This window comes from Rana temporaria, chromosome 5 (genome assembly GCF_905171775.1).
Source record: "Rana temporaria chromosome 5, aRanTem1.1, whole genome shotgun sequence".
Lineage (NCBI taxonomy): Eukaryota > Metazoa > Chordata > Amphibia > Anura > Ranidae > Rana > Rana temporaria.
In genome coordinates, this window is record NC_053493.1 from 174,607,146 (window position 1) to 174,632,888 (window position 25,743).

General features: G+C 46.1%; 1 protein-coding gene across 3 annotated transcripts in view; it reads left to right on the forward strand.

Annotated features, from left to right (window-relative positions):
* EXOC3 (exocyst complex component 3) overlaps positions 1-25,743 on the forward strand; it is a 385,796-nt gene that overhangs the window by 309,113 nt on the left and 50,940 nt on the right. For all 3 annotated transcript variants that reach the window (XM_040353404.1, XM_040353405.1, XM_040353403.1), the window contains exons 10-11: positions 10,667-10,789; positions 23,499-23,660. In XM_040353404.1, coding sequence (XP_040209338.1) covers positions 10,667-10,789; positions 23,499-23,660 — 285 coding nt within the window. The remainder of the gene's footprint in view (positions 1-10,666; positions 10,790-23,498; positions 23,661-25,743) is intronic.

Genomic DNA, 25,743 nt, shown 5'->3' on the forward strand with positions numbered 1-25,743 from the left:
CATAGTAGCCATCTTAGTGCACATGTAAGGAACCATAATGAGATGTACCTGTCCTAAGATGTATGTTGCAGTGTACAGTGACCTGAAATAAACATTGGTTGTTCCAGAGTCTAGACCAGAGTAAAATCCACCTTACTCCTGACACGTGGTCCAGCAAGCATGGGCAGGGACGATATATTTCTCTATCATACATCACGGGACACAGAGCGGCATAGTAATTACTATGTGGGTTATAGAGTCTACCTTCAGGTGATGGACACTGGCACTCTCAGACAGGAAGTTCCTCCCTATATAACCCCCTCCCCTAAGGGAGTACCTCAGTTTTTTCGCCAGTGTCTTAGGTGTTGGTCACATTGTGAAGCTATGCTAGGTCCTTTGTGGCTGAGCTAAAGCTGTCTAAACCGGATCCGTCCAAGGTGCTTCATAGCCAAAGTGGACGGTATCCGGGCCCCGGTGGAAGACGGGGTCTTGCCTATAATGCTTCTCATTGAGAGCTGGATCCTGGGTTCCAGAGCATTGGTCAATAATAAGGGGCCAAATGTTTTATCTGTTGCCAGGATGCTATATGGGTCCAGGGGAGCGGTGACCTGCTATGGACCCCAGTCCCTGAAGGTTGTTAACAAAGCCCACGGTGAAGGGTGAAGGCTGGGCCTCTTGCCTTTGGCAATACCCTGCAGCGTGGACAGGTAAGTGGAGGATCTGCGGGACTTGGTCCGTCAGCAGGTTCTCCAAGAAAGGGGAGTATGGGTAAGCCTACATTATGCTGCTATGCATGGGCATTACTGCCACTATGTCTGTTGAGACAGGTTGGTTGTGTTTGTATATCTCATACTTCTCCCCTATCTGGTGCTGCGGGACTTGGTCCGTCAGCAGGTTCTCCAAGAAAGGGGAGTATGGGTAAGCCTACATTATGCTGCTATGCATGGGCATTACTGCCACTATGTCTGTTGAGACAGGTTGGTTGTGTTTGTATATCTCATACTTCTCCCCTATCTGGTGCTGCGGGACTTGGTCCGTCAGCAGGTTCTCCAAGAAAGGGGAGTATGGGTAAGCCTACATTATGCTGCTATGCATGGGCATTACTGCCACTATGTCTGTTGAGACAGGTTGGTTGTGTTTGTATATCTCATACTTCTCCCCTATCTGGTGCTGGTGATCTGTGGGCAACTGGTACTAGATGCATTTAAAGTTTCCCAAGTAGTTGGTTCCTCACTACATAAGGGAATACTTTTTGGCCAGGTTTCCTGCTGTATTTTAGGAAGTACCTAGGATTTGACCAAATGGCTCCCAAGGGGTCGGGTTCCAAAGCGGCAAAATCCGCAAAAAAGTCTAAGGGATCCCCATCTAGCTCAGAGGACCTAGGCCAGGCCTCAGCAGCAACCCCCCTCCCTGAGGATCCTGAGCATAACGTCGGGGAGGATCAGGTCCCTGGTGCTGTAGCAGGCCCGGTTCAGCCAGCCCCTGTATTTGTGACAGAAGAGGTCCTGGCTACCACTCTGGGGGGACTGGAAGAGAGATTGGCAGCCCTAATTGCTGCATCTCTTCCTGAGAGGAAATGGACTAGGTCGCCTTCTCCAAAATTACGGTCCCAGAGTTTGGAAAGTCTTTCCTCTGATGAAGTACATTTCCTAGAGGACCATGAGGAGGACCTAGAAGAGAAAGAATCTGAGGAATCTACCATTGAGGAACCTTTTTCGGCTTCCCAAGCTGAAAAGCTGTGGATTCAGTCCTTAGCAGACATGGTACGCACAGCTTTTAAATTACCGTTACCGGAGCCCCCGGTGGGTGTAGTATCCTCTCTGGGGTCTTTAAAAGCTCCACATACTAACACTTTCTTTCCGGTCCATCCTCTCCTAGAGGAGCTTTTGTATAGAATCTTTATTCCACCTAAAAGATTTTCTGTGTTATATCCTATGGAGGAAATTTTTTCCAAAAGATGGTCAGTCCCAGCGGTCGATGCCGCGATATCGTGCGTTAATAAATCATTGACCTGTCCTGTTGACAACGTCCAGATGTTTAAGGACCCAGTGGACAAGCGTTTGGAAACGTTATTAAAGTCCTCCTTTTCCACGATGGGTGCAGTGGTACAACTGGCTGTGGCAGCCATTGGCGTGTGCCAGGCCCTGAAGGACCAAGCTAAACAAGTCCTAAGGGACATTCCAGCCCAACAAGCTCAGGAGCTAGCTGACTTACCTAGAGCTCTTTGTTTTGCAGTAGATGCGATGAAGGATTCTATCCAACAAGCATCTCGCCTCTCGATGTTTCTTGTGCATATGCGCAGGCTTCTATGACTGAAGAACTGGTCAGCCAAGACTCCTTGCAAAAAACTTTTGACAGGCTTTCCCTTTCATGGCGAAAGTTTATTCGGTGAAGAATTGGACAAATATATACAAAGGATAACAAGTGAGAAAAGTACTCTTTTGCCAGTAAAGAAACGGTTCAGGGGCCCCACTTTTAAGCGTCCAGCATCACCTGTACCAGGGTCCTCTAGTTCTAGGCAGTATCGACGGCCGCCAACTAGACCCAATAATGACAACAAGTCGCAGGGCCAGGTGTAAACCTGCCCCAAAGTCGTCCTTGTGAAGGAGCGCCCCCATCCTCTTGGGTGGGGGGAAGACTCCAGCTATATTCAGAAGTCTGGAAAAAGGGAGTCTCTGACAAGTGGGTTCTCTCCACAGTAGCCTCCGGTTACCGGTTGGAATTTCGAGAAATCCCCCCGCCTCACTTTTTAAGGTCAAACTTGCCGAGCGACCCAGAAAAAAGGGCCTCGCTATTGGCATCCCTAGACCATCTTTTGGCCCAAAGAGTAATTGTGCGGGTGCCCACTCAAGAACAAGGTCTGGGGTTCTACTCAAATTTATTCATAATCCCAAAACCAAACGGCGATGTCAGGCCGATTTTAGACCTAAAGCGGTTAAACAAGTTTTTAGTGGTTCGGACCTTTCGGATGGAGTCCATTCGTTCAGTAACCGCATCTCTGCTGGGGGGAGATTTACTAGCGTCCATAGACGTCAAAGACGCATATCTCCACATCCCGATATACCCAGGGCACCACAAGTTCTTACGGTTCATGGTAGGTCAGCACCATTTTCAATTTGTGGCATTGCCATTCAGCCTGGCCACAGCCCCGAGGGTCTTCACAAAGGTCCTGGCGCCGGTGTTGGCAAACTTAAGGACCTGTGGTATCCAAATTTTGGCGTATCTGGACGACTTGTTACTGATAGACCACTTGGCTCCCAGCTTAGAGCGAGCAGTCCGAACCACCATTCAATATTTAGAGGCCCTAGGTTGGGTCATAAACAGGGCCAAGTTTGCCCTGCATCCAACCACAAGCCTGGATTACTTGGGCTTACGCCTCTATACAACCCAGCAGAGAGTTTTCTTGCCTCAGGCAAAGATCGATTCCCTGAGATTGACCATTCAGCCATTGCTAAGCAGGCAAAAACCAACTGTTCGCCTCTGCATGCAGCTGCTGGGGAAAATGGTGGCAACCTTCGAGGCAGTACCCTACGCTCAATTCCACTCAAGGAGATTGCAGAGCGCGATCCTGTCAAGGTGGAACCTGAAGGTTCAGTCCCTGGATTGCCCCATGATGCTCGTCCCGTCAGTCAGGGGAAGCCTCTGCTGGTGGTTAACACCCCAGAACCTGAAGAAGGGAAGATCCTTCAATCCAGTATCTTGGGAAGTAGTAACAACCGACGCCAGCCTAAAAAGATGGGGGGCCATCCTAGGGGACTTATCCCAGCAGGGGGTATGGTCAAGCATGGAGAGTCGCATGCCTATCAATCTTTTGAAAATTCGGGCGGTTCGGTTGGCACTAAGGGCCTGGACGACCAAATTGCAGGGCTCCCCAGTCAGGGTGAAGTCGGACAATGCCACGGCCGTGGCATATATAAATCACCAGGGGGGCACGAGGAGTCGATCAGCCCAAAGGGAGGTGGATCAGATCTTCATCTGGGCAGAAGCTCACATACCGTGCCTGTCGGCAGTATTCATACCCGGCATAGAGAATTGGCGAGCAGATTACCTCAGCCGCCAGCAATTATTCCCGGGGGAGTGGGCTCTCCACCCCAAAATTTTCCGGACCATCTGCCAAAGATGGGGTGCTTTGGACGTGGACCTGATGGCATCCAGGTTAAACACAAAGTTGCCCAGGTTTGTTTCCCGGACAAGGGACCCATGGTCTTGCGGGACGGATGCCCTGGTATGTCCTTGGCACCGTTTTTCCCTAATTTATGCCTTCCCACCATTACAACTGTTGCCCCGGCTCCTGCGCCAGATCAGGATAGAGGGAAAACCTGTAATCTTAATAGCCCCGGCGTGGCCCCGGAGGTCTTGGTACTCCCTGATTGTCAAGATGTCAATCGGGGACCCATGGCCTCTACCTTTGCGGCCAGACCTTCTGTCCCAGGGGCCGATATTCCACCATGCCTTACAGTCACTAAGTTTGACGGCTTGGCGGCTGAATCCTTTGTCTTACGGAAAAGAGGTTTGTCGAAGTCAGTACTTGCTACCCTAATCAGCGCCAGAAAACCAGTTTCTAGGCAGATATACTACAGGGTGTGGAAATCTTACGTTGCCCGTTGTGAGGCCAGAAAATGGCATCCTCGTAAGTTTGTCATTGGCAGAATCTTGGAGTTTTTGCAGCGGGGACTAGACATGAAGCTAGCTGTCCGCTCCCTTAGGGGCCAGGTTTCGGCCTTATCAGTGCTTTTTCAAAGACCATTAGCCACGCATTCTCTGATAAAAACCTTTTTACAGGGAGCTCTACGGATTAATCCTCCGATTAGACTCCCCTTATGTCCGTGGGACTTAAATTTAGTCCTATCAGTCCTTCAGAAGCAGCCCTTTGAACCCTTAGGTCAAATACCTTTGGTCTTGCTGTCCAGGAAATTAGTTTTCTTGGTGGCCATGGCATCAGCCAGGAGGGTGTCAGAGTTGGCAGCTGTATCCTGTAAGGAACCCTACTTGATAATTCATAATGACAGGGTCATTACGACCTCTATCTACTTTTTTGCCCAAAGTAGTCTCAAATTTTCATTTGAACCAGGATCTGGTTCTCCCGTCTTTTTTCCCCAGACCTAGTTCGGGGAAAGAGAAATTACTACATGCCTTAGATGTGGTAAGAGCTTTAAAAGTCTATTTAAAGGCTACAGCAGAGATTAGAAAGACAGATTCTTTATTTATTCTGCCAGATGGGCCCAAGAAGGGGCAGGCGGCATCGAAAGCCACCTTAGCCAGATGGATTCAGCAGATGATCGCTCAGGCCTATGGCCTGAAGGGTAAGGAGCCTCGGGCTTCTATTAAAGCTCATTCTACGAGAGCATTGGGGACTTCTTGGGCAGTACAGCACCAGGTTTCCATGGCCCAAGTGTGTAGGGCGGCTACCTGGTCATCAGTCCACACGTTCGCAAAGTTTTATCAGCTGGACGTGGGGAGGCGCGGGGACCTGGCCTTTGGGCAGGCTGTCTTGCAGGCCGCTCTTTGAGATCCCTGCACTCGGTGGCACCTCTGATCCTTCTTTAACTCTCCCTCCCCTCATTTGGCATTTGATTTTTATAAACAGCTTACCTGTAAAATCCTTTTCTCATAGTACATCACGGGACACAGAGCACCCGCCCCTCTTGGGGAAAATTGGGAGTAATATTGCTTGCTACAAAACTGAGGTACTCCCTTAGGGGAGGGGGTTATATAGGGAGGAACTTCCTGTCTGAGAGTGCCAGTGTCCATCACCTGAAGGTAGACTCTATAACCCACATAGTAATTACTATGCCGCTCTGTGTCCCGTGATGTACTACGAGAAAAGGATTTTACAGGTAAGCGGTTTATAAAAATCCCTTTTTTGTTCACAGCACACTGGGTAACGCTGCTTGCAACTCGAAAGGATGCAGGACAGGGCTCAGTGCTGCAGCTTGTTGTGCCCCCACGTCTCCATACAGCTGGTAGTGATGATGCCAGACCTGTGAGCTCTACCCCCTCCTCCTCTGCCACCTCCATGTCCTCCTCTGCAGAATTGTCCTCTAACCATCAGGTACCCCCTAAGCTTTCAAAGGGCTTTTCCCAGAGTCAGGCTAAAAGGTGCCATGCAGTGCTTCAGCTGGTGTGTTTAGGGGACAGGAACCACACCGGAGCAGAGATTCTTGCAGCTCTGCAAGGACAGGCTCAGAGGTGGTTCACACCGAGCCAGGAATGGTAATGTCCGATAATGGCTCAAACCTCCTGTCCGCCCCTAGATAGGGAAAGTTGACACATGCCATACCTGGCACATGTCCTCAATTTTGTGGTGCAGCGTTTCCCAAGTACGTACCCAGGGTTGCAAGATGTACTAAAGTAGGCCAGAAGTGTCTGTACCCATTTCAGACCAATTTTTCAGCACTTGTTTGACAGGTGCATATCATTGCAATTTTTTACAGCAAGGCAAATTCTTGCTTTCATCAAGATTATCTCTATAGGGTTACGGTGGGAAGGCGACACAACACCCAAAGACCGATTTTAACGCACCCCTTACTTCTATCCAAAGTCAAAGTGACACCAGAATGTATTCAAAACATTTCTAATCTTGTTCCCAGTGCACTACGTTGTGGCCTCATCACTGGCTCCCCAGCTGTTGCTGAGCAAAATAAAGGCAGCTTGCAGGAAAAAATAAAATGTTCTTGATCATACATCACTGGACACAGAGCCTTAATGACTTAATGGGTTATGTAGTCACAACAGGTGATTGGACACTGGCAAACCCAATTAAAAGTTCCTCCCCTAAATAACCCCTCCCAAATGGAGAGTACCTCAGTTTTTTCGCCAGTGTTAAGGTGGTTGGTCACGTTAAACATGTGCTAAGAAAAAAATCTTTTGATGGTCTGGCTGCGGAGACCTAGGAGCTATAACCGGATCCATACCTCGGGACGATATCAAAAGTCTAAGATGGGTGGTATCCGGGCCTTGTGTAATTAAGAAACAAGGTTTGCCTGTAATGTCTCTCTGCGGAGGTCTGGACTTTGGGATCCAGACTTTGGTGTATTAATACAACTGGCACGAAAAGTTTCTGGCATAGTCTTCTACAGGTCCAGGTATGAGGTTTTTCTCTAATAGAACCCTTGATAGACCTGAAGGTTGGCACAACTTGCCCGCCGTGATGAGTGAAAACTGGAACTACTTTTTAGCAGCTTTCCTGTGGCGTGGATAAGGTAAGAAGATGATCATTTATTTAGTATTATCTTCTGTGAGTAGGATGTCTTTCCTGGTTTTCACCACTGGAGGGAGTAAGTGCATAACTCTTACATAAGCCATCCAGGAACAAGCTCAGTGAGGTCGGTCAAATTTAAACACCACTCACCTACTTCCGCTGCAGGCTCTGCCACAAAACAAGCATACAGGGGTCCCCAATAAACTCTCCCCCCTTTTCTCGGTCTCCTGGGCGCCGCCATGGCAGTGGCGCGCTCGTGTGTGCACGTGACTGGAGCGCACTTTTACCTGTCTGAGTGAGACATGGATAGGGGGAGGGCCGTGTTTGCTAGTGCCCGTGTGCGAACGCGGAACACCTGTGTGCAGGTGCCAAGAGGCTGGTTTAAAAGCCCAGCACGCCAGAAGCCTTCTGTAAAGCGGTATGAACACAGAGCTGAGCTATCTGTGGTCTTCATTCCAGGGGTAGAAAATGGGCAGGCGTTTTTTTTAAGCCGCCAGGAGAATGGTCTCTACACCCCGACATGTTTCAAATCATATGTCAGAAATGGGGGTACCCCAGATTTGGACCGTTTTGGTTTCCAGGTTTAACGCAAGCTGGACAGCTTTGTGTCAAGAACAAGAGATCCCTGTGCCCAAGGGTCAGATGCCCTGACAATGTCATGGGATCATTATTCTCTGATTTATGCGTTCCCTCCAGTTTCGCTTCTCCCACGATTCCTTCAGAGAGTCAAGAGGAAAGAAAACTCTGTGATTTTGGTCGCCCCTGCTTGGCTGAGTAGACCCTGGTACGCAGATATCGTAAGGATGGCAGTAGGAAGACCTTGGGTTCTCCCACTACGCCCAGACCTACTATCGCAGGGTCCAATATTCCATCCTGCCTTACAAAGTCTAAATTTGACGGTTTGGCTGTTGAGACCCACATTCTGAGGAAACGTGGGCTCTCAGGGCCAGTCCTATCCACTCTGGTTAATGCTAGGATGCCGGCCTCCAGGCTCATCTACTACAGAATCTGGAAGGCATATGTTTCCTGGTGTGAGCCCAGAAAGTGGCATCCTAGGAAGTATGCCATTAAAAGGATTCTTGCCTTTCTTCAGTTAGGCTTAAATATGAAGTTGGCTTTGAGCACTACCAATTGCCAAATCTCAGCCTTGTCTGTATTTTTTCAAAAAAACGCTTACCTCTCATTCCCTAGTCAGGGCCTTTGTTCAGGGAGCACTGCGTTTGAACTCCCGTGTGCCCATGGGATTTGAATTTGGTATTATCTGTTTTACAGAAATTACCTTTTGAACTTTACACCAGGTTTCTCTAAGTCTTTTGACAAAAACTGGTTTTTCTTATAGCCATATCCTCAACAAGGAGGGTATCGGAATTGGCGGCTCTTTCGTTTAAAGAACCGTATATGATTATTCATGATGACAGGGTGGTGCTGTGTCCTCACCCAACTTTCTTACCTAAGGTGGTCTCAGGATTCCATCTAAATCAAGATATAGTCCTACCGTAATTTTTTCCAGATCTGCAGTCTGCGGAGGAAGAGAGTCTACACTCTCTAGATGTTGTTAGAGCGGTAAGGTTTATCTGCAAGCTACGGCTCAGATAAGGAAGACTGATTGTCTGTTTATTCTGCCACAAGGCCCAAGGAAGGGCCAGGCAGTGTCAAGGTCCACTATTGCAAGTTGGATTCGACAAGTCATTATTCGAAAAGAGGATCCCTCCTTTTCAGGTGAAAGCGCACTCGACTAGAGCAGTTGGTGCTTCATGGGCAATGCATTACCAGGCCTCCATGGCTCATATCTGTAAGGCCCCTTTCACACGGGGCGGATCAGTAATGATCCGCCCCGTGAACCTCCACTTGCTCAGCAGGGATCGCTCCGTTGATCCCCGCTGAGCCGGTGGATGACCGGGCGGTCCCCGCACACTGTGCAGGGACTGCCCTGTCTTTTCTCCGCTCTCCCCTATGGGGGGATCGGAGGAACACAGACAGTCTGTCTGTGTTCACCCGATCCGATCTGCCAGACGGATGGAAAAGTAGGTTTTTCCTCCGTCACACTTTGGCGGATCGGAGCGGGTCAGATGTCAGTGGGCATGTCACCGCTGACATCCGCGGCTCCATAGAGGAGCGCCCGTTCAGGTCCGCCTAAAAAACTGGCAGGCGGACCTGAATGGTCCGTTTGTGTGAAAGAGCCCTTAGGCTGCTACTTAGTCTTCGGTCCATACATTTACTAAATTCTACCAGGTAGATGTGAGAGGGTACGAGGATGTCGCCTTGGGCGTAGTGTGCTGCAGAGGGCAGGATAGATCCTCTGGCCCGATGGCGGTCTTATTCTGATCTGTCTTTCCCTCCCCCCATTTTTAGCATTGCTATGGGACATCCCATTAAGTAATTACGGCTCTGTGTCCCGTGATGTATGATCAAGAAAATAGGATTTTTTAATACAGCTTTTCTGTAAAATCCCTTTCTTGGGAATACATCACGGGACACAGATCTCCCACCCCTCTTTGGAGTTAAATGTGGAACACTTATTGCTTTGCTACAAAACTGAGGTACTCTCCATTTGGGAGGAACTCAATTTTAATTGGGTTTGCCAGTGTCCAATCACCTGTGGTGACTACATAACCCGTTAAGTAATTAAGGCTCTGTGTCCCGTGATGTATGATCAAGAAAAGGATTTTACAGGTAAGCTGTATTAAAAAATCAAATTTTTTGGGGGGGCTTTATAAATTAAATTATTGCCGCAGCAGATTCTAGACATGGTTCAGAGCTGCCACTTTACAGTTGGACTAATGGGACACCCCCCCTAGGCACTATATTGGAAGGAATTTTTCATTTTTAGGCTTTCGCTTTAAAAATCAAAAAATCACTGCTCATTTAAAAATTACGTTTTTCACAAACTTTTTTGTTTTATTGATACATGTCCCCCAGGGCAGGACTCGGACCCCTATAACCATTGTATGCACAATTACTTGCATTTAAGCCTTCAAAATGGGCACGTTTGATATTTAACGTTTGGGTCCCATTGACTTTATTGGGGTTCGTTATTTGGGTCCGAACTTTCGCGGTGTTCGAAAGTTCGGGTGCGAACCGAACAGAGGTCTGTTCGGCCCGGCCCGTCCCTGTCTATTATCAAATTTGTGCATTGACATATTTTTAACTGCAGCAATATCATCACATTACCTGCGATGACATAATTTGTAATTTGTTATTTTTTGTGTGAGACCCCTAACTATTTCTACTTGTCTTAACCAGTCAGGTGTCAATCATATGAAAGCTAAACAGTGGAACTGTGTATATAAACGTAAATATTCCCTATATGCTGAACAATTCAGCAAATTTTCTACTTTACTGACCTGTGACATGCCCCTGTACTTATTATTAATGCAGGATATTTAATGTACCATCCTAGTAGAAAAAGTTGGCCATTTTTAAAATGCATATTTCAATGTCCTATAATTTAAGAAATTGTGTAACTGCATAATTCCTTATCTTTAGCAACATCTGAATGACCTAATGACCAAGAAATGGCTTGGAGGATCGAACTCTGTAGATACCATATGTGTCACATTAGAGGACTACTTTAACGACTTTGCAAAAATCAAACCACATTATCAACAGGTATGTGCATTCCAAAAATCATGGTTTCTTGAAAGATTGTAACAGAATTGTGTAAGACTAGTTGGAACTTGAAGAAAACGTTGAAAACATGTAGGGTGGTATTGTTAAACAATCTCTCATTAGCAGGGCTTTTTTTCAGGGGGAACTTGGGGGAACTCAGTTCCACCACCTCTGGCTCAGACCCTTTGGTGCCTGCTCACAACAATCACTTGTAAACACAGAAGTCTGGTTTCTATGTTTACAAGTGACAGCTCTGCACTCTGTGTGTAACCCCCCTGAACTCTGCACTCTGTATGTAATGCAATCCTGGTATTTAATTTCCCTTTTAAGACCCTTCTACTGTTTGTGAAATCTGAACGGGGTCGTAGTTGAGTTCCTGTACCTATTTTCTGAGACAAAAAGCTCTGCTCATTAGTAAAATTCATCAGGTTTTTTGCTACTGGACAATCTTTGAATGGAGGACAGGCAAATTAATGAAAGGTGTGCATGCTCCATTCATCGACTTTAAATCATAGAAACTATAGTACAGCTTCTGTGGAGGTGGGGGTGAAAGGGTGGGCATAGTTGGCATTCTTGATGAGTGCATATGACAGGTCCCTCAGCTCCATTATCTCCTACTGCAAGGGTAGATTGTGGGGGTGGGGGGGCATTAGAGGGTAAAGATTTCAACAAAAGCAGGAGCCAGCAGCACAAAGGACATGTCACATTGGTTGTAAGAAATGTCTCTTGTGCTTATTTTTGGATTGAAAAGGCGAAAGGCAAAGTGGCGCATTTTGGCTCCTATGAGGCTTTGCGTAATTTACTGTACAGGTTCTTAGGCACCCTTCCCCACTACCCAGTCCATGAAGGCTGTTCTTAAAGCGGTAGTAAACTCATGATCAAAAATCTCTGAAAAGCATAGGGCCACTATGTATTGTATTTCTAAACAGAATTCTCTGAAGCCTCATTGCAGCTTTCTTACTATTTGTGGAGCTTGTTTCGATATTTCTCAGGAGGCTCCGAAGATGGTGCAATCTTTACCTCCCGATTTCTCCTGCATCTGTATTTCCGCCCTTTCAGGTGTGTCATAGCCAGAGTCTCAGGGATGTGCAATAATGGTTAACCAAGCCTCGTTTTCATGTAAAGTTGCCATGGTGACTTATTCCTTCATAATCAATCAACATTTACATGTAAATAGCCTCCCTTAGTCCTGTGCTGATGCTGAATGACATTGTGTACACACACCCTGTGTTGTAGCTAGTCACATGGGGTATTTCAGGAAATTATGAATGGTCAGCCCTCTTGCGGGCTTGCACTGTAATGCCGTGGCATTATGCTGACAAAGGCACAGCATGTAGATATAGACAGAGACAAAATGCGCATGTCTGAGTGACCTAACTGAAAGACACAGCAAGCAATATCACCTAAATGATACAGGTTGAAATACTTTGAAAGCTACCAACCTGTAAGTCATTTTCTACTGCTTTACATGCAAAATTGTGATGGAGAGTTTACTACTACTTTAACCACTTGCTTACTGGGCACATATACCCCCCTCCTGCCCAGGTGAAATTTCAGCTTCCGGCACTGCATCGCTTTAACTGACAATTGCGCGGTCGTGCGACGTGGCTCCCAAACAAAATTGACGTCCTTTTTTCCCCACAAGTAGAGCTTTCTTTTGGTGATATTTGATCACCTCTGCGTTTTTTTATTTTTTGCGCTATAAACAAAAAAGTGCGACAATTTTGAAAAAAAAATACAATATTTTTTACTTGTTGCCATAATAAATAGCCCAATTTAAAAAAAAAAAAAAAAAACGTTTTTTTTCTCAATTTAGGCCGATATGTATTCTACATATTTTTGGTAAAAAAAAAAAAAAATCGCAATAAGCCACTGGTTTGCGCAAAAGTTATAGCGCCTACAAAATAGGGGACAGAATTATTATTTTTTACTAGTAATGGCGGCGATCTGCGATTTTTATTGGGACTGCGACATTATGGCGGACACTTTTGACACATTTTTGGCACAATTCACATTTATACTGCGATCAGTGCTATAAATATGCACTAATTACTGTATAAATGTGACTGGCATTGAAGGGGTTAACACTAGGGGGTGAGGAAGGGGTTAAATGTGTACCCTGCATAGTGTTCTAACTGTGGGGGAGGGGGACTGACTGGGGAGGTGACCGATCTGTGTCCCTTTGTACAAGGGACACAGATCCGTCTCCTCTCTCCCCGACAGGACTCTGTCTCTGTGTGAGCCGGCAATGAGAGATGATCTCATATGTTTACATTTGAGATCATCTCTCATTGGCCGCACAGATTGCACAGCAAAAGGCCACTCTATTTGGCCGTTCACGGCGATCTGTGATTGGCTGTGTCCAAGGGACACGGCCAGCACAGAATTTCCCCGCTGGGGAACGAGCAAAGGGGCGGACGTCAATTGACGTCCTGCTAGATTTTCAGGTCCACGCTGAAGCCGTCATTCGGCTATAGCGCGGGCCTCAAGCGGTTAAGGTCTGGCAGTTGTAACATTCTAAATTGTCCCATCAGTGGTCACCCACCTCTTTGGCTGAACCCCTCTTTTCATCAATTCTACATTTTTGCATTACTCTAATATATGGGTCTCCAAGGGAATCCAGTATCTTAATCAAATAAGTTCAGATGGTGTTCTAAGAACATTTGACTCCTTAAAATCTTAATTCTCCATACCTAACTCCTATCTGTTCCGATATCTTCAATTGGGCTATGCTTTTCACTCAGAATTCTCTACCCAACCTTGCTCATTTACGGTGTTGGGTAGGTCGCTTTTGAGGGACGACTCCTTGGTGAAGACTCTCTCTACCATTTACAAGGCTGTTCAACCTATTTATATAAGAGGGCCTCAACAAACTCTAAAGCCTCGTACACACGATCAGATTTTCCACAGACAAAGCGTCAGACTTTTGTCCGAAGGGTGTTGGCTTGCATACAAACAGCAGACAATTGTTGGCCAACAAACACGAACGTAGTGACATCCGTGTTTTTTCAGCTCTTTAGCGCCACCCTTTATGTTTGGTGAGCATTGCTTCCGAGCATGCGTGTTTGTACTTTGGACTTTTCTCTGATGGACATGTGTACACACGATTGGAAAATCTGACAACAGACCATTGCCCACGAAAATTTTCAAAGCCTAACATTCAACATTTGTCCGGAAAATACGTCAACAATTGTCCAATGGAGCGTACAGACGGTCAGATTTTAGGCCAACAGTCTATTAACACATCATTGCCGTCGGAAAATCTGATTGTGTGTATGAGGCTTTAGTGTGCTGGTGCAGGGAGGTCCTAGAGCTAGATGCCAAGGATTGGAAGAACATTTGGGATTATCCCATGCAACAGTTGGTCTCTGCCAGGGATCGACTGATCCAATTTAAAATTCTCCATAGAGTACATTTTACCCCACAAAAACTGCACAGGATCTTTCAATTGCATCCATTTAAATGTTGACGTTGTACAGAGGACCCAGCTACATTTATACATGTGTTCTGGGAATGTCCAGTCATTCAGCTTTTATTGGCAGATGTATCCAAATGCATTTGCTCAGTTACGACTGCTTCAATGCCATTATCTATTGATGTCTGTGTACTGGGTCTTGTTCATCTGCTGGTCATGTCCAGGACCATGAAAACTTTGCTGGGCTTACTATTATTCTATGCCCGCAAATCTACACTACTCAGCTGGAAATCCCCTCAGGACTCTACATTTGATATATGGAAGTCCATAGTTAACCCCTTCAATACAGGGCTTTTATACCCACCTCCATACCGGGCACATTCTGGCACTTCTCTTCTACATGTACAAATCATCATTCTTTTGCTAGAAAATTACTCGGAACCCCCAAACATTATATATGTTTTTTTAGCAGACACCCTAGGGAATAAAATGGCGGTCATTGCAACTTTTTATTTTGCACGGTATTTGCGCAATACATTTTCAAATACTTTGTTATTGGAAAAAAAATGGTTTCATTAATTAAATAACAAAACAGTAAAGTTAAAGGGTCACTAAAGGATTATTTCTTTTTTTTTTTTAGCTAAATAGCTTCCTTTACCTTACTGCAGTCCTGGTTTCATGTCCTCATTGCTCGTTTTTGCTCTGATGTTGCTGTAATACTACTGTGTTCTGGACACTTCCTGCTGACGTTACTGGAATCGGCCCAGGTGCCTGGACTCCCTGCCCCTCTACTGCTCAGCACTCCAATGAGCATGGAGGAGCAGAGAGGAGAGCTGCTGACTGACAGGGAGCAGCTCTCCACTCGGGGAGCTGAGAGAACCGAGCCATCAGCGGTGTTTAGTGGCTCGGTTCTCAGTGCAGAGACGCCGGGGAACAAATGCAGCATTGGTACGATGCTGCATCCACCTAGGTAAGTATGATGGGTTAAAAAAAACATACTTCTCTTTTAAAAAATTTAAAAGAAATATTCACATGGATAAAACAAAATATTTATTTGAAATATCCCTGAACTTGCATGCTTTTGGTAATGAGAATAAAGCAGCACTGTGTTTCTCCTATTCACTGCATGGTTGTAAACCCCACTTTTTGACTTTTACCTACAGGTAAGCCTATAATAAGGCTTACCTGTAGGTATAAAGAATATCTCCTAAACCTGTACGGTTTAGGAGATATTCCCCTCGCAATGCGCCACTGCAACGGCGCATGCGCAGGGGGGATGCTCGGCTAAAGGGCCGGCCCTTGCCGGAATGAAATCTCCCGCGCGCATGCGCGGGAGTGACGACATCGCCGTTTCAGCCAATCACAGCGCTGGAGCGGCGATACCCGGAAGACATGCCGGAGCAAGATGACATCTCGCTCTGTGTGGACCAGGTAAGTTCCCTACACCTCGTTTTAAGGTAAGTATTTCATAATGAGCTAGTATGCGGTGCATACTAGCTCATTATGGCTTTTACTTTTCAGGTGTAAAAAAAAAAAATGCGGGTTTACAACCGCTTTAAGTACTTTTTTTTTACTAACAAAAATTTGCCAGGTCCAGAATGGGCCAGGGTGGGACATTGCAAACAATGTTAAAGAAGTGTCTTACCAGACAGTATGTGCAGAAAAACATGCTGAGGGTAGGAAAGGGGGCAGTATGTACAGGAGAGGGGTGTGGGGAGAGTATGAAGGGACAGTATGTTCAGGAGTAAAAAATAGGACAGTGGAGAGTATGTGCAAAAAAGGAGTGTGCAGGGTATGATTGGGGACAATAAGTGCAGGGGAAGAGTGTGTAGCATATCAAAATTGGTAAATGAGACTGGGCTTTGTTGCTAGGAAAGTTTTAAGCACAAGATAGGGCAGTTAAACCAAGAAAAATGTTGGTCCAGGGGCAACGAGAGCGAGACTGATAATTCAATAAATGTGAGGGATTATGACATATGCAGACTGGATGCTGAGGAGTTAAAGCACCTTTTGGAGACTGGGTGATAAGAGGTTAAAGAAGAACTCCATGTTTAATGTCACTTTAAAAAATTAGTGCTGCATACAGTACTAAAATTATCATTTTAACCAAAATAGCTTTTTACAGTGAGAGCAAACACAGAATTTTTCTTTAACACACATCTGGCTGTTGAGGGGTTAAAGTCTAATGAGGAATCAATTTTTCTTTATCGTACATCACGGGACACAGAGCGGCATTCATTACTATATGGGTTATATGGAGTACCTTCAGGTGTAGACACTGGCAATCTCAAACAGGAAATGCCCCTCCCTATATAACCCCCTCCCATAGGAGGAGTACCTCAGTTTTTACGCCAGTGTCTTAGGTGTTAGTCATGGTTTAGCTTGCCTCCGCATCCTTGGGATTAGGTGAGCTACCGGTTCTGTCCAAAAAAGCCTCAGCGCTAAAGTGGTCAGTAACCGGACCCCAAACCCTTGGGGTATAGCCCATAATGCTTTTCTTTTTAGAGAGCTGGACCCTGGGCCCAGAACTTAGAAACCTTTGGGTACCTAAAGTTTTCTGTTGCCAGGGTGCTATATGGGCCCAGGACAGTGGATCCTTCATAGGAACCCAGGGCCTGAAGGTCTAGACATCCCCACGGAGATGGGGGAAGATTGGGCCTCTTGCTTGGCAAAGTCCTGCGGCATGGAGCAGGTAAGTGAGGGGAAAACTTGCGGAACTTGGTTCTTAGCAGGTTTTTTTCTGGGGGGTCACAGGGGACATGCCTAAAGTTATGCACTGCATCTGGCAAACTAGTCACATATCATAAAGATAGGATGGCTCTCTATGTATTATTCCCCATAAGATGTGACCTCCCTTGTAGTGTTGGAAAAGCATTGAGTGGGGCCTGTGTTATATAAAAATATATGTGTGTGTCAGAGAGCTTTGCTTACCTGCAGGCCTCCAGGCGATGCTCCATTCAGTCTTCCTCCTCAGAGCCTGCAAGCAGGCAAAACGCTGGCCTCCTCATGGTTCCAGGCTGCAGGCTGCAGTTTGCTGGAACAGAGAGGTCCCTTCCTCCCAAAATCCCCCCCCCTCCCCCCGTCGGGAGGGGCATTTCCTGTTTGAGGTTGCTGGGGGGGAAGGGCGGGTCAGTGGCTTAAAGGAAGGGGCGGCCCTTCCTTGTTTGTTCCATCAATACTTTGGAACTGAGGAGAAAGACCAGAGCGGCAGCACGGGGCGCCGAGGACACACAGTGGCCAGAAAGGATATTGCAGTCTTCAGAGGACTGTTTTGTCAAGCCTAGAAATAGGCTGTTTCTTTTCCATCTCATAGTTTTTCTTTGCAATACTACTCAGGGGGACAGAATGTTTTTTCTTTCCTGGATTTGAAACAAAAACGAAAAAAAAAAAAAAAAAAAAAGTCATCTAGGGGAGAGGAAGCATTTTTTTATCCCCCAAACAGGTGTTTGGACAATTAACTTTTATAGTTCCAAATACCAATAGGTAGCAGGTGTACCTCGGTATTGTACCATGGTATGCCGCTGTTTTCCCTACAGGGAGCCTTGGGGCCATCGGGATCTGGGGCTGGAGCTGACGCGGGTCAGTCCAACCCTAAGATGGTCACGGAGGAGGTATTACTCACCTCTTTAAAAGAGATGAGAAAAGCATGGGAAAAATGATATCCGCAGCTATGCGGGGCAGTAAGCGGAATAGATCTCCGTCGCCCGAGCGCGGACCCTCAGAAGAGGAGGTCCTTTCCTCAGGGGAATTGGACGACCTCTTGGACACGGACCAAGTAGGTTCAGGGATCGAAGACCCGGATACAGAGGAGTCTGGGGCAGTCTCCCTGAGGGAGAGCTGGTGGATTCAAGGATTGTCGGACTTGGTCCATAGGACATTCAACTTGCCAGTACCAGATCTCCAGGTATCGACGGTTTCAGCTTTGGGCTCACTGAGGGCGCCTCAAAGCAATGCTGTGTTTCCGATCCATCCTCTATTAGAGGGAATTTTGTTCCAAGATTGGAACAAGCCAGATAAGATCTTCTTACCACCTAAAAGGTTCTCTGTCCTATATCCTATGGAAGAAAAATTTTCCAAAAGATGGGCTACTCCTGCAGTGGACGCAGCCATCTCATGTGTTAACAGATCGTTAACATGCCCTGTAGAAAACATACAGGTGTTCAAGGATCCAGTTGATAAGCGCTTGGAAGCACTACTTAAGAACTCCTTCACTACTGCAGGGGCAGTAGTACAGCCAGCTGTGGCTGCGATTGGGGTCGCTCAAGCATTATCGGATCAATTTAAGCAGATGCTTAAACTTATTCCGGCCCAGCAGGCAGAAAAATTTTCGGATGTCCCTAAGGCCATATGTTTTACGGTAGACGCAATCAAGGATTCTATCCAGCAAGCGTCACGTTTATCGTTATCCCTTATCCATATGAGAAGACTCTTATGGTTAAAAAGCTGGGAGGCTGAGCCCCCATGCAAGAAGCTCCTGGTAGGGTTCCCCTTCCATGGAGGACGACTCTTCGGAGAAGACCTAGATAAATACATTCAGACCATTTCAAACGGCAAGAGTACTCTCTTGCCAACTAAGAAGAAGGTTCAGGGACCTGCGTTTAAACGACAGTATTCCCCTGGGCAGGGGCCCTCTAATGCCAAGCAGTATCGACGGCCTCCTGCAAAAGCAAACTTCGGCTTCAACAGCAGATCACAAGGACAGGCTGTTAGAGGCAAAAGGCAGTGGTTTCGCAAACCAGCAAAACCAGCCCCCAAGCCAACCTTATGAAGGGGCGCCCCCACCCACGAAGGTGGGGGGAAGGCTGCGACTCTTTTCAGAGATTTGGGAAGCCAGCATTCCCGACGAGTGGGTACGGTCTTCCGTGGCCACAGGCTACAAATTAGATTTCCTAAGGTTTCCTCCTCCTCATTTCCAGAAGTCGAGGATTCCAAACGATCCGGAAAAGGGAGCCGCATTAAGATCGGCATTAGATCATCTACTTTCCCAGGAAGTAATAGTAGAGGTACCAGTCCTGGAACAGGGGCTGGGTTTCTACTCCAACCTATTCATCATCCCAAAATCCAATGGAGATGTCAGGCCAATTTTGGACCTAAAGATGGTAAATGCATATCTAAAGATCCGCTCATTTCGGATGGAATCCGTGCGGTCAGCAGCTGCCACACTCCAGAAGGACGACTTCATGGCGTCCATAGACATAAAGGATGCCTACCTTCATGTTCCAATTTATCAGCCACATCAAAGATATCTACGCTTCATGGTGGCTTCGCGTCACTTCCAATTCGTGGCGCTTCCCTTCGGGTTGGCTACGGCCCCCCGGGTGTTCACGAAGGTCCTAGCTCCAATCCTAGCCAAACTAAGGATCCAAGGGGTCACGATCCTAGCATACCTGGACGACCTCCTAGTCATAGATCACTCGTCTCCCGGCTTGGAGCGAGCAGTGGCCCTCACGGTCCAATACCTCGAGAGGTTCGGCTGGGTCCTAAATCGAGAAAAGTCAGCTTTCCAGCCCACAAAGCAGTTGGAATATCTTGGCATGAGATTAGACACAGAACAACAAGGAGTGTTCCTACCTCTGAGGAAGGTTAAAGCCATCAAGGAATTAATCCTACTGGTTCTAAGCAAGAAAGAACCGACTATTCGCCTATGTATGAGGTTACTAGGCAAGATGGTGGCCACATTCGAGGCGGTACCATACGCCCAGAGCCACACTCGCATCCTACAGGCAGCCATCCTGTCAGCATGGAGCAGAAGGCCACAGGCCTTGGATATCCCGTTGCCGCTCTCATCAAGAGTCCGACAAAGTCTGTGTTGGTGGTTAGACCCTCAGAATCTACTGAAGGGGAGGTCTTTCAGCCCAGTGGCTTGGAAGATAGTGACCACAGACGCCAGCCTGACGGGCTGGGGAGCAATTTTGGATGGTTGCACTCGCCAAGGTACTTGGGCAAAGCCAGAGAAGCAGTTGCCCATCAACATCTTGGAGCTCAGAGCTGCTCGACTAGCCCTCAGGGCTTGGACGTCAAAATTGCAGGGGTTCCCGGTGAGAATTCAATCAGACAATGCCACGGCCGTGGCACACATAAATCACCAAGGGGGAACCAGGAGTCAAACCGCTCAGAGAGAGGTGAGCTTGATTCTTCTATGGGCAGAGGCTCATGTGCCCTGCATATCGGCAATATTCATTCCAGGAGTGGACAACTTTCAGGCGGACTTCTTAAGCCGCCAGACTCTATGGCCGGGGGAATGGTCTCTGCATCCACTAGTCTTTCAAGCACTCTGCCAAAGATGGGGAGTGCCGGACGTGGATATCATGGCATCGAGACTCAACAAGAAACTAGACAGGTTCATGTCCCGCTCAAGGGATCCGATGGCCTGCGGAACCGATGCGTTGGTTTGCCCTTGGCATCAGTTCAAACTTCTTTATGCGTTTCCCCCGCTCCAGTTACTACCCCGCCTGCTGCGCAGGATCCGGGTGGAGCACATACCAGTCATCCTGGTAGCTCCAGCATGGCCCAGAAGGGCATGGTACTCACTAATCTTAAGGATGGTAGTGGGAGACCCTTGGACTCTTCCTCTACGGCCAGACCTGCTATCGCAAGGTCCGATCCTCCACCCTGCCTTACGGCATCTAAATTTGACGGCCTGGAAGCTGAATCCCTGATTCTCAGGGGTAGAGGTCTGTCTCAGAAAGTAATCTCTACCCTAATCAGAGCCAGGAAACCGGTCTCTAGGGTGATTTATTACAGGGTCTGGAAGGCCTATGTAGGCTGGTGTGAGTCCAAGCGATGGCTTTCTCGCAAATTTACCATCGATAGAGTATTAAGTTTTCTCCAGCTAGGAGTGGATAAAGGATTGGCATTAAGCACAATCAAAGGACAGATTTCTGCTCTGTCAGTGTGGTTTCAGCGGCCGCTGGCCACCCACTCGCTGGTTAAGACCTTCCTTCAAGGGGTCTTACGTATTAGACCTCCAGTTAAATCCCCGCTTTGTCCGTGGGATTTAAATCTTGTTCTGTCAAGTTTACAGAAACAACCGTTTGAGCCGTTGGCTGATATTCCTTTGGTTCTACTGACAAGGAAGTTAGTATTTTTGGTTGCCATAGTTTCCGCAAGAAGAGTTTCGGAGCTGGCAGCCTTATCCTGTAAAGAAACCATATCTTGTTTTTCATAAGGACAGGGTCGTTCTCCGCCCTCATCCTTCCTTCCTTCCGAAGGTCATATCCAGTTTTCATTTGAACCAGGATTTGGTATTACCATCCTTCTTCCCTAAACCTACTTCCAGAAAGGAAGGGTTGCTGCATACCTTGGATATTGTCAGGGCCATGAAGGCCTATCTTAAAGCTACAAAGAAGATCCGGAAGACAGATGTGCTGTTCATTCTACCGGATGGGCCCAAGAAGGGGCAGGCAGCTGCAAAGTCCACCATTTCTAGGTGGATTAAGCAATTAATCACTCAGGCCTACGGCTTGAAAGGGTTGCCTCCTCCAGTATCATTAAAGGCTCATTCTACTAGAGCCATGGGCGCCTCCTGGGCAGCACACCACCAGATCTCTATGGCTCAAGTTTGCAAGGCGGCAACCTGGTCTTCTGTCCACACGTTTACAAAATTCTACAAGTTGGACGTAAGAAGGAATACTGATACTGCCTTCGGGCAGGCAGTGCTGCAGGCTGCAGTTTGAGACCCTCGGATTCCGGGGGCTCCTCTTGTTCGAGTTAAATTTAAAAATTTTATTTTTCTCAACTAAGTTGGATTTATTATGATTTGAGTATATCTCTAAATTAAATCCTTTTGTCTTGGAGATGTTCTCCCTCCCCTCATTGTAAGCATTGCTTTGGGACATCCCATATAGTAATGAATGCCGCTCTGTGTCCCGTGATGTACGATAAAGAAAAAGAGATTTTTAATACAGCTTACCTGTAAAATCTTTTTCTTGGAGTACATCACGGGACACAGAGCTCCCACCCCTCTTTTTTTGAGGACCATTTTGGGAGGCATACTGCTTGCTACAAAACTGAGGTACTCCTCCTATGGGAGGGGGTTATATAGGGAGGGGCATTTCCTGTTTGAGATTGCCAGTGTCTACACCTGAAGGTACTCCATATAACCCATATAGTAATGAATGCCGCTCTGTGTCCCGTGATGTACTCCAAGAAAAAGATTTTACAGGTAAGCTGTATTAAAAATCTCTTTTTTTTATACAGAATTTAACTATTCAGAGACACTATTTCAATACAGATCTAGATATTATTGATAGCCGTGTTGCCAATGATGATTACCCAAAATTTTCTTTCAGAGAACAATGCACTATTACAGACATGAAAATTTTGCCGTCTAAGGGTTTGCCCATGTCTGACACTGAGCTGCACTTAACCACTTGCTTACTGGGCACTTGAACCCCCTTCCTGCCCAGACCAATGTTCAGCTTTTAGCACTGTCACACTTTGAATGACAAATGCACGGTCATGCAATGCTGTACCCAAATGACATTTTTATCATGTTTTTCACACAAACAGAGCCTTCTTTTGGTGGTAATCACTGCTGTTTTTTTTTTTTTTAAATACTGAAAAAAAAAAGGGGGTGGCACTGATTAGGCACTAATGGGCATTGATTGGCAGAACTGATGGGCATTGATAGGTGGCACTGTGGGCACAGATGGGACAGCTGCGGATCTCTGTGTGAGGGACTGATGACCCTCTGATGGAAGCCGGAGATCTGCTTTTTTTTCACTCCTGCTGATAGCATGAGGGGGGAAAAAAATTCTCTGCGTTCGCAGAGCGTGCCACGCGTGCGGTCGAAAAAGCCGTCTTTCAGATACATTGTGGACATAAAGAAGTTAAAGGCACCCGTCGAGTTCCTCTCCGTGTGCCATCCTCTTTTTACCCTGTTCAGTCGCGTGGTTCAGACATGGTTACATTTCAGAAATTAGCAGAGCGTGATTTGTTTGTATTTGCTTTACAGGCTTTTTCAGATACACATATCAGTGGTGATAATCTCAATGTTAAAGAGAGGTTGGCTCTTAAAACCTTGATGAATGATCCCGGATTTCAGACTGCTCTACTGAAAACGGGTCACAGGTGTGCAAAACAAAGTGCACTCCTGTGACCCATAGGAGAAGCCCAGCCAAACAACCTTAGGCTGGACTTCTCCTTTAAATACAATCTCATGCTCAAACATACACATCTTTACGATGCAATGTGTCAGCCTTCTAAATGATGGACATATTATATTTATAGGCCACCCCTTAATGAGTTGAATTTGCCAAAATTTGGTTTAACATGAAATTTCACTGTCTGCAGAAAATGACCATCAAAGCTCACAGGAAGGTAGTAACGGAGTACCTGAAGGCAATCATGCAGAGGCGTATTTGTTTCAGAAATGCAGAAGAGCGCAAGGAAGGAGCAGAACGTATGATTAAGGAAGCTGAACAATTCAAATTCTTATTTAAGCGCCTAACTTCTGTAAGTGAACCTTACTGTAACATAATTCTTCATTGTCTGTTGGTATATCAATTGTTTTATTCTCCAGGACTAACCAAGAATTGTTTAAACAAGGCCGCGTACACACGATCAGTCAAAACCGATGAAAACGGACTGAAGGTCCGTTTCATCGGTCCAAACCGATCGTGTGTGGGCCCCATCGGTTATCCTTCGGTCAAAAAAAAGAGAACTTGCTTTAAAATTTGACCGATGGATGCCTAACAGATGGGTCAAACCCGATCGTTAGTATGCAAAAGCATCGGTCAAAAGGCAGCGCATGCTCAGAATCAAGTCGACGCATGCTTGGAAGCATTGAACTTTTTTTTTTTTTAGCACGTCGTGTGTTTTACGTCACCACGTTCTGACACGATCGTTTTTTTAACCAATGGTGTGTAGGCACATCAGACCATCAGTCAGCTTCATCGGTTAACCGATGAAACGGTCCTTCAGTCCGTTTTCATCGGTTTTGACTGATCGTGTGTACGCGGCCTAATTGTAATATATAAACATTTAAAAAACGTTTGTTATTTTGGCTATTCAACTAGAAACCTTGTGATAAAAGGTAAAACCATAAAGTCAGTTTTAATTATTATTTAAATTTACATGTTTCAAATACATAGACATACATATTAATATAAGTAAGAAAAATGTCATATATACAGCCATGGCCAAAAGTTTTGAGAATGACACAAATACTAATTTTCACAAAGTCTGCTGCCTCAGTTTTTGAGATGGGAAATTGCATATACTCCAGAATGTTATGAAGAGTGATCAGACGAATTGCAATTAATTGCAAAGTTCCTCTTTGCCATGAAAATTAACTTAATCCCATAAAAAAAAATTCCACTGCATTTGTAAAGAAGGCTTCACGGTGCCCAAGAAAGTCCAGCAAGTGCCAGGACCATCTCCTAAAGAGGATTCAGCTGCGGGATCGGCGAAGAATTTTGAAAGATGGCCTGGTGTCAAGAAGGGCAGCAAAGAAGCCACGTCTCTCCAAAAAAAACATCAGGGACAGATTGATCTTCTGCAGAAAATATGGTGAATGGACTGCTGAGGACTGGGGCAAAGTCATATTCTCCGATGAAGCCGCTTTCCGATTGTTTGGGGAATCTGAAAAAAGGCTTGTCCTGAGAAGAAAAGGTAAGCTCTACCGTCAGTCCTGTGTCATGCCAACAGTAAAGCATCCTGAGACCATTCATGTGTGGGGTTGCTTCTCGTCCAAGGGAGTGGGCTCACTCACAATTTTGCCCAAAAACACAGCCATGAATAAAAAATGGTACCAAAACACCCTCCAACAGCAACTTCTTCCAACAATCCAACAACAGTTTGGTGAAGAACAATGCATTTACCAGAACGATGGAGCACCGTACCATAAGGCAAAAGTGATAACTAAGTGGCTCGGGGACCAAAACATAGACATTTTGGGTCCATGGCCTGGAAACTCCCCAGATCTTAATCCCATTGAGAACTTGTGGTCAATCCTCAAGAGGCGGGTGGACAAACAAAAACCCACTAATTCTGACAAACTCCGTAAAGTGATTATGAAAGAATGGGTTGCTAGGAATTGGAATTGGCCCAGAAGTTGATTGAGAGCATGCCCAGTGGAATTGCAGAGGTCCTGAAAAAGAAGGGCCAACACTGCAAATACTGACTCTTTGCATAAATGTCATGTAATTGTCGATAAAAGCCTTTGAAGCGTATGAAGTGCGTGTAATTATATTTCACTACATCACAGAAACAACTGAAACAAAGATCTAAAAGCAGTTTAGCAGCAAACTTTGTGAAAACGAATATTTGTGTCATTCTCAAAACTTTTGGCCACAATTGTACATTACTAAATGAATAACAAAATATAGTGCAGATCACTTGTAAACATTTACATTATAAGCATTCCCCATGAAGCGTAAAGTGCAAAAAAAGTTAAATGAGTACTAAACTATTCATAAACAAGTAAATTCAAAGTCCATCCAAGTGCTAAGAAAAGTGCTCTGTGCTGAAAGATTGTATGAAAGTGCTTCTGTGCCACAACCGTGCTTCTTAGAGAAATCAGGTTGCTTACCCGATC